This window comes from Pinus tabuliformis, chromosome 7 (assembly GCF_031772625.1).
Source record: "Pinus tabuliformis cultivar Carrire ecotype Pingquan chromosome 7, CPIR1, whole genome shotgun sequence".
In the NCBI taxonomy this organism is placed as follows: domain Eukaryota; kingdom Viridiplantae; phylum Streptophyta; class Pinopsida; order Pinales; family Pinaceae; genus Pinus; species Pinus tabuliformis.
The window spans coordinates 1,573,854,183-1,573,862,432 of NC_142293.1; the positions used below are offsets into that span (position 1 = coordinate 1,573,854,183).

Consider the following 8,250-nt stretch of genomic DNA (forward strand, 5'->3'; position numbering starts at 1 on the left):
ATTCGGGTTTTAGCAATGTTTATACACATTAATATTTACATGCGGCGATATGGAAACAATTCCAAGACACGTCCTGGTACAGTGTTACGTTCCCCCTCATAAACGATTCCTTTATGGCATTTACTAAGCAGCGTACTGAGCTGCATCTCCGAGGCGCTGATGTGGTGTTGCTCTGCCCGATTCCGGCGCTCTGTCACTGAGCGTCATCCATCTGGCTTGATCGACGGTCATTCTGCAAGGTGCCATGTGCTGTGGCGTGTTCGAAACTCCATGTGCCGTGAGGACAAACTCCTCGGGCTCTGCCATTTCGCGCTCAGATCTTTTCCCGGTTCCTCTTCGCTGATCGAACGATGGATAGAGGTTCCATTCGATCGAGGGTTGAGGTTACGCCACGGGGCAGGGTTTGCGTTGGAGTATTTAAAAGTATTCTTCATACAGGCTCGTCATTGTTTCATGTTGAGCTACTGTATGCCGCCCGAAGTGCTGAGGCTCTCTGGCAAATCCGGGAACCCATCCTCAGTGCGAAGAACACAGGGGTATGCTGTTGTCATTCCTCCAGTCTCAGGTATATTTGATGTTCAATTACTTACCCTTCTTCACCATCTTTTACTAAGGGCGACCCATGCCTCCGGATTTGTTTACTGTTCTCAGTTTTGTTGTTGGTTTATGGTCTTCACAGTATCGAGCAAGTTCTGACCCTTTACATTATCGTGCCAGGGAGATGCTTCGGCGACCAGCCGGCACCGTGGGAGTCGGGTTCCTTCCTCCGCCGTCCCTCTACAGGTAAGATTCGGGCGGAACCATATGACCTGCGTTTTAGTGGTTCTTGACTTTCCGGGCATTTTCTGAGTTATAATTCATCTGAAACAGGGATGCCGAGGTTTATGCTCTAGCATTCGGTCCCTGCGACTTATAACCAGTGTTTCTTGTTGCGATGTTACATGTTTTTCGTTATAAATTTATGTGGCTAATAGCAACAGTTTTTGTTTTGTTATCCGACTTCTGTCGGAACCCCGCCAAGTGCTGTTCGCTGGCTTAAGCTGTATAAATGTATTCTTTTGGTTTCTGGGTCATGCACAGTTCGTAAACAATGTTTCTGGGCAATGTTGCCACAGTTTTTATAGTATAATCTCTTTACTGTTTAGTTTCAGACTTATTATGTGTTAATGTTATCTGGGTATAGCCCGAGTTCTGCATAGAACCGTTCGTAGGGTAATCTCGCCTACAGCTCGGTTTTAATATGCACTCAGATTGTATATGAAACTCCTTTCAATTTCTTACAGATGTAATGATTGTTCTATGATGGCCTTATCTTGTTTTAGTTCGGCAATGGAGCCCTGCCAGCTAAGCTTTCGCTTACGCCCAGCGGCGGTGACTCTTGGGAGCCGGGTCTGGCACTTACTGTGTGCATGCATAAATGTTAGGGTTTCTTTTCGTTTTGTTTTCACGGTATAGAAATTCCTCAGTCTGAGATCATATCTATATTCCGCTTGTGTATTTACTCAACTGTTTTTCCTGTATAATAGCAGAGGTAACTTGTTCTACCAGAGCTTATATTGTGGTTCGCCGACGAGCGTTCGGCCTGCTCGTTATTTTGATTAATAGTTAACTTTCCATTGTTTAATGCTGCTATAATGCAATAAAGAAGCTATTAATCTGCTTATGGTTCGATTCTCTCTAAATGTTATCTGCATGAGAGTACAGAGTAGAGTTACTGGCTTTCGTTTCTGTTTGATGTTTATTCTGCTGCCAGTATTACAGAATTTCAATTTACTTACGCGCTCAATACTTGCATTTATAAATATAGGTATAGAATCGGTCTCTGCCGAATACATAAGAACAGTTTTCTTTTTTTTTTCTTTGACAAGAAAACGAATAGAATACTCTTCACTAATCTATGCGCACACACAGAGCCACATTGCAAATTCATAGTTATTAAGCACAGTAATCCTTACCTATTTAACAGGCAAACCTGTGCGTAATGCTTGTCAACCACCCGTCCGTAGAAAGATCCTCCTCGATCTTCCACCCCCAAGCACATTAGCAGATCCTCTCGTCTGCAATCTCACTGGCCATGCCAGATTTCACTATCTGATCCTAACCAGATGTAGCGAGTGTAGGAATATTCTTCCTCACAAACATGCCATCCGATCACTACCGGACATAGCATTCTCCTTCTGTCCTTCTACCATCTGATCCTAACCAGACTTGGCATTTTCCCCCTTTTCCTCCAGAGGTCTCAACTGCCTCCTGAAGGTAGTTAGGGTTTTCTTTTTTTATTTTTTAACCACCTTCACAGTGATTGGCCATAATTAATCATGTATCCAGATTGAATAAATGATAACACAATTAATTAACATATTGGTTAACAATACTAATCAACAGAGTTTTTACATTTCATCAAACAGAGTTTATCTCATAGCTAAACTTACTAATTTACCAATATCACACCTCACGAGGGGCGTCACATCTCCCCCTCCAGAAGTTCTACATCGTCCCAATGTTGTTGTTCAGCCAAAAACAGTTTGGGATAAGCCTCCCTCATGCTCTGCTCATCCTCCCAGGTGGCCTCGTCAGGCCCAAAGTGCTGCCACTGCACTTTAACCTGGTGGATAGTCCTTTTCCGCAGCTCAACTCTTCTCCGATCTAATATGTTCACTGGCTCGACCATGAACTCTCCTTCCGGTTCCACCTGAAACACACAGTATTCAGTTTAGCTGCTTACTAGCATCATATTTTAGTTTACATCTATTAACAGCCTTTCCTCACCTGAATATCTTGCCAACTTATTATGTGCCTAGGGTCATAGACATATTTCTTTAAAACTGATACGTGGAAGACATTATGAACCCGGATATGGCTGGGTAGGGCTAGCTGATAAGCTACTGGCCCTACTCGCGCCAAAATCTGGAAAGGCCCACAGAAGCGTGGTGCCAGTTTGGCACAAGCATTCCATTGAAGGGTACTTTTCCTAGCCCGGATTCTGACATACACGTGCTCACCAACCTGATATTCTTTAAATGTCCTCTTCCGATCTGCAAAATTTTTCTGTTTGTCCTGAGCTATTTTCAAATTAGCTCGGACCCTTTTGACCATAACTTCCATCTCCTCCAACATCTCAGGACCCAGCAAGAGTTTGTCCTCCGGTCCGCACCAACTGGATGGTGTACGGCATTTCCGGCCATAAAGCACTTCGAATGGACTCATCCTTAGGGAGGCATGGTATCCATTGTTATAGGCAAATTCCACCAGATGTAAATACTCCTCCCATCGAGTGGGTTGTTGCATCACGTAAGATCTCAACATATCCTCCACCACTTGATTCACCCGCTCAGTCTGCCCGTCAGTCTGCGGATGATACGCGGTACTGAAGTTCAGTTGGGTTCCCAGACCTTCAAACAAGGTTCGCCAAAAGACTGAGGTGAATTTCACATCACGATCGGATATTATTGTTTTTGGCAGTCCATGGAGTTTAAATACATTCTGCATAAAAACATTGGCGATTTGAGCCGCACGATAGGTGGATTGAACCGGTATAAAGTGAGCTGACTTACTGAGTTTGTCTACAACAACCATTATAGAGTCATTGTTCTTCTTGGATTTTGGCAATCCCGTTATAAAATCCATGGTAATGGTCTCCCATTTCCATTCTGGGATAGGTAGTGGCTGTAGTAAACCCGCAGGGTGCTGATGTTCAACCTTAACCTGCTGGCACTCTAAGCATCGCGCCAGATACTCCACCACATCCCTCTTCATGCCTGGCCAGTGGTACTCTTTCCGAAGCGAGGTGATCAACTTTTGGTAACCCGGATGTCCCGCATAAGGACTTTTATGATATTCATCCAGAATCTTTTCTTTAATACCACTTTGATTGGGTACATAAACCCTCTTTTTGTAGCACAAAATTCCGGCTGCATTCAAGGTGTACCCTTGTTGTATTATGTGGGTATTTTTATCCTGCACCAGCTGTTTCTTTCGTAGATAAATCTGGTCTTGAGCAGCGGCCCTTTCAAGTTCTTTATCAAGGGTGGATAGTCCCTTACTAATACCGATTTCATAAAGACAGTGCACTTTTCGACTCAGTGCATCAGCTACCCTATTTTCTTTTCCTTTTAAATGCTTAATTTCAAAATCGAAACCCCCCAAAAAGTCCACCCATCTTGCTTGTCTCGCGTTTAAGGTTGGTTGACTAAAGTAGCTAGTCAAACTATGGTGATCAGTCATCAGCAAAAATTTTCTTCCCACAAGATAATGGTGCCACATTTTCAGCGCGTGAACCACCGCAGTTAATTCCAGATCATAGGCGGAATACTTTTGTTCATGCTCTTTTAATTTTCGGGATTCATATGCGATCACCTTACCTTCCTGCATTAACACCCCACCTACGCCCTCTTTACTTGCATCTGTGCAAACTACATATTCCTTCTCTGGGTCTGCAACATTCAGCACAGGTGCGGTGGTGAGCAGGTATTTGAGCTGCTCAAAGCTCTGTTGACAATCTGCTGTCCACTTAAACACTTTCCCCTTCTTTTGCAAAGAGGTGATAGGGTATGCAACCTTGGAAAAACCTTCTACGAACCGTCGGTAATATCCAGCCAACCCCATGAAGGATCGAATATCTGCTACATCTTTGGGTGTTGGCCATTCCATTATGGTTTTGATCTTTTCGGGATCCACCGCTATACCTTCTTTTGAAATGATGTGTCCCAAATATTGAATCTGTTCTTTATAAAAATCACATTTATTTAATTTGCCATATAGCTGATGCTCCCGTAGCGTCTGTAACACTATTCTGAGATGCTCCTCATGCTCTTTAATATTCCGGGAGTATATAAGTATATCATCAATAAAGATTAACACGAACTTGTCTAAGTATTGATGAAATACACTATTCATCAAGAACATAAATGTCGCAGGTGCATTAGTCAACCCAAAAGGCAGTACCACAAACTCGTAGTGTCCATAACGAGTACGAAAAGTAGTTTTAGCTATGTCCTCATCCTTTATTCTGATTTGATGATAGCCCGACCTCAGGTCAATCTTGGAAAAGATTGTCGCCCCCTTCACCTGATCGAAAATCTCATCAATGCGGGGTAGTGGATACTTATTTTTAACCGTCAGTTTGTTCAGCTGCCTGTAGTCTATGCACATACGAAGAGTTCCATCCTTTTTCCTAACAAACAGCACAGGATCCCCCCAAGGAGATACACTGGGGCGGATATACTTCTTATCCAACAACTCTTGCAGCTGCATCTTTAACTCAGTTAATTTCGGCACACTCATCCGGTAGGGTGCACGAGATACTGGGGCTGCACTGGCTACCAATTCGATGGTAAAATCCAAATCCCGTTTGGGTGGCAGCCCTGGGATTTCTTCTGGAAATACATCAGCAAAGTCTTGCACCACCGGAATATTTTCCACTGTCGTAATTTTATTTTCAGACCCAGCGTACCCCACTTGAATTGCATATAGTTGGCATTTCTTCCGCACACTTTTAGCTAGCTGTGAGGCTGTAATTGGCCGGATCTGCACCGGTTTTTGGATGCCTTGAATTTCTTTTTCCACTCCCAGTTCATCTCGGTACGAAATGGTTTTTGATTTATAATTAATTACAGACCATCGCTTTTCCAGCCAATCCATTCCTATCAGCACATCATAAGATCCAAGAGGGAGTACATTCAGTTCTGTTGTTATTGTCTGACCAGCTAATCATAATGGACAGTTGCTGACCTTCGTCAGCACTCATCTTTTGGCCCCCATGGCCAGCTGTACTAACCAAGGATTTTTAAACTTAATAGTTTGCAACCTGCAGCTTTCCACAACTTTGGGACTTACATAGCTTAAAGTAGCTCCTGGGTCTACTAAAATAGAAACAGTTCGATCATAGAGCTTACCTTCAAACTCAATCATGGTTGGCTGGTAGTCAGCTTGTCGATCCTCAAGTGCTGCATTTATTCTGGGCAAGGATCTGGCCACGTCTCCCACTGTAGAAGCTTCATAAATCTGGGACAACTGGTCGCTTTCCTTCCGATGAGGACAATTCTTAATATAATGGGGTCCACCACAACCCCAGCACTGAACTGGTGGCCTTGCTGCACCTTCATTATCCGTTCTAACCTGCTGTTCGCTGTATTTAGACTCAGCAGGTGGCTTAAATCTGATCTGACTCCTTGATGGGTTTTTAGTACTGGCTCCTTTCGAAAATCCTTTGTGGAAGCTGTTGCGAGCTCCCTTAATTCCCACAGCCACTCTACTGCTCTTCTTGTCTGCCCATCGCTTCCCAAAACCTTCTCCTTTTTGTTTGCTCTGCTGGTAACAGAGTCTAGCCTTCCGAATGGCTTCGTCCATCGTCTTCGGATTATCAAACTCGATTCTTTCTCGCATTGCCAGAGGTAGGCTGCTTACAAACCGCTGCACCTTAGCCTTCTCCTCTCGAATGTACGGTACATAACGGAGCAGAGACGTAAATTTGGTTACGAACTCATCTATGGTCTGCTGTCCCAGCCGCAGATCATGAAATTCTCGTGCTTTTTCATCATAGAAGCGTTCTGTCAGGTATTTTTCCTTAAAATACTTTTGAAAAGCCTCCCAAGTCACATCCTGCTCACTCACCCCCCACACCATCTTGACCTCTTCCCACCATAATGTGGCCTTGGCCTGCAGCTGGAATATAGCCAGCCGAGCTTTAAGATGGTGATCATACTCGTACACTTGGAAATACTTATTCATATTGATCAGCCATGCTTCCGCAGCTTCTTCTGACTCCCCATCAAACTGAGGTGGCTTAATCTTTCGAAACTCACCTTGTAATTCCATTCGCGGTCTTTTTGGAGTTTGATATTCAGAAGCGTTAACAGATTTCTCTCCTCGCGTCTCGGCTCTTTCCTCTGCTTCCTCCGGTTCTGTATGATAGCTCTGTTCATCTGTTACTCGTGTCTGTTCAGGTCTAGGATGGGACTGTTGATGATGTTGTTTATCTGATAAACTTTTCAGAATCCTCTCCTGTTCCATGTTTAATCTTGCATTGTCCTCCCGTAAACGGGCCATTTCGTCCTTCAGCTCCTGGACTGTCCTCAATATAGCCGAATCAGTATTGCGGCCTTCTGCCCCCAGTTGTACCCATAACTCAGGATTTCCCTGAGGATGAGCTACATTATCTGGTTGTCCCAAGTTCCTATGAGGAGCGCTACTGGTTCGTCTCATCCTGCTGCAACCTGTACAAGATTAACTAATTCAACAGCTGTGATTATATACTTCAGTATACTCTTAGTTTGGTTGTCATGACACTATTTATGCACTACTGTTTTTATTAAAGTTTACCCGAGGTCACAGTGTTGTAACCGGGCTCTGATACCAATTTGTCACACTCCGTTACAAAAGTAAATTTTTTTTTATCTCTTCTTACCAGCTTACAATATGCATATACATATGAAATGCATGGAGCCTCCACGTACTTCTGGTACATATATATATAGTTTCGATCTTTATGAGCATTCTGATATACATATATAATGTTTCGACCCTTATGAACATTACGTATCAAAACTTCACTTTATTATACATTGCAAGGGTTATATTTGGTTCATATTCATGCATGGGTTATTCATGCCACATTCGGGTTTTAGCTATGTTTATACACATTAATATTTACATGCGGCAATATGGAAACAATTCCAAGACACGTCCTGGTACAGTGTTACGTTCCCCCTCATAAACGATTCCTTTATGGCATTTACTAAGCAACGTACTGAGCTGCATCTCCGAGGCGCTGATGTGGTGTTGCTCTACCCGATTCCGGCGCTCTGTCACTGAGCGTCATCCATCTGGCTTGATCGACGGTCATTCTGCAAGGTGCCATGTGCTGTGGCGTGTTCGAAACTCCATGTGCCGTGAGGACAAACTCCTCGGGCTCTGCCATTTCGCGCTCAGATCTTTTCCCGGTTCCTCTTCGCTGATCGAACGATGGATAGAGGTTCCATTCGATCGAGGGTTGAGGTTACGCCATGGGGCATGGTTTGCGTTGGAGTATTTAAAAGTATTCTTCATACAGGCTCGTCATTGTTTCATGCTGAGCTACTGTATGCCGCCCGAAGTGCTGAGGTTGTCCAGCAAATCCGGCAACCCATCCTCAGTGCAAAGAACACAGGGGTATGCTGTTGTCATTCCTCCAGTCTCAGGTATATTTGATGTTCAATTACTTACCCTTCTTCACCATCTTTTACTAAGGGCGACCCATGCCTCCGGATTTGT

The 8,250-nt window shown here is 43.9% G+C and overlaps 1 protein-coding gene across 1 annotated transcript; it reads right to left on the bottom strand.

Annotated features, from left to right (window-relative positions):
* Positions 1 to 1,598: 1,598 nt before the first annotated feature.
* On the bottom strand, positions 1,599 to 7,918 carry LOC149254079 (uncharacterized). The gene is made up of 6 exons (XM_089454674.1): positions 7,749 to 7,918; positions 5,895 to 7,204; positions 5,154 to 5,576; positions 4,362 to 4,685; positions 2,770 to 4,109; positions 1,599 to 1,895 (listed from the first exon to the last, which is right to left on the bottom strand). Exons 1-6 carry the CDS (start codon positions 7,916 to 7,918, stop codon positions 1,599 to 1,601), a joined length of 3,864 nt encoding a protein of 1,287 aa, XP_089310800.1.
* Between the last annotated feature and the right edge of the window lie 332 nt (positions 7,919 to 8,250).

Excerpts from the sequence above, each read along its gene's own strand:
- LOC149254079 (XM_089454674.1), bottom strand. The coding sequence starts at position 7,918 with ATGGCAGAGCCCGAGGAGTTTGTCCTCACGGCACATGGAGTTTCGAAC. Across the intron at positions 5,577-5,894 it reads AACCATGATTGAGTTTGAAG|ATGAACTGGGAGTGGAAAAA; the intron begins GTAAGCTCTATG and ends TTTCGTACCGAG. Across the intron at positions 4,110-4,361 it reads TGGGGTGTTAATGCAGGAAG|GAAAAGAAAATAGGGTAGCT; the intron begins GTAAGGTGATCG and ends AGCATTTAAAAG.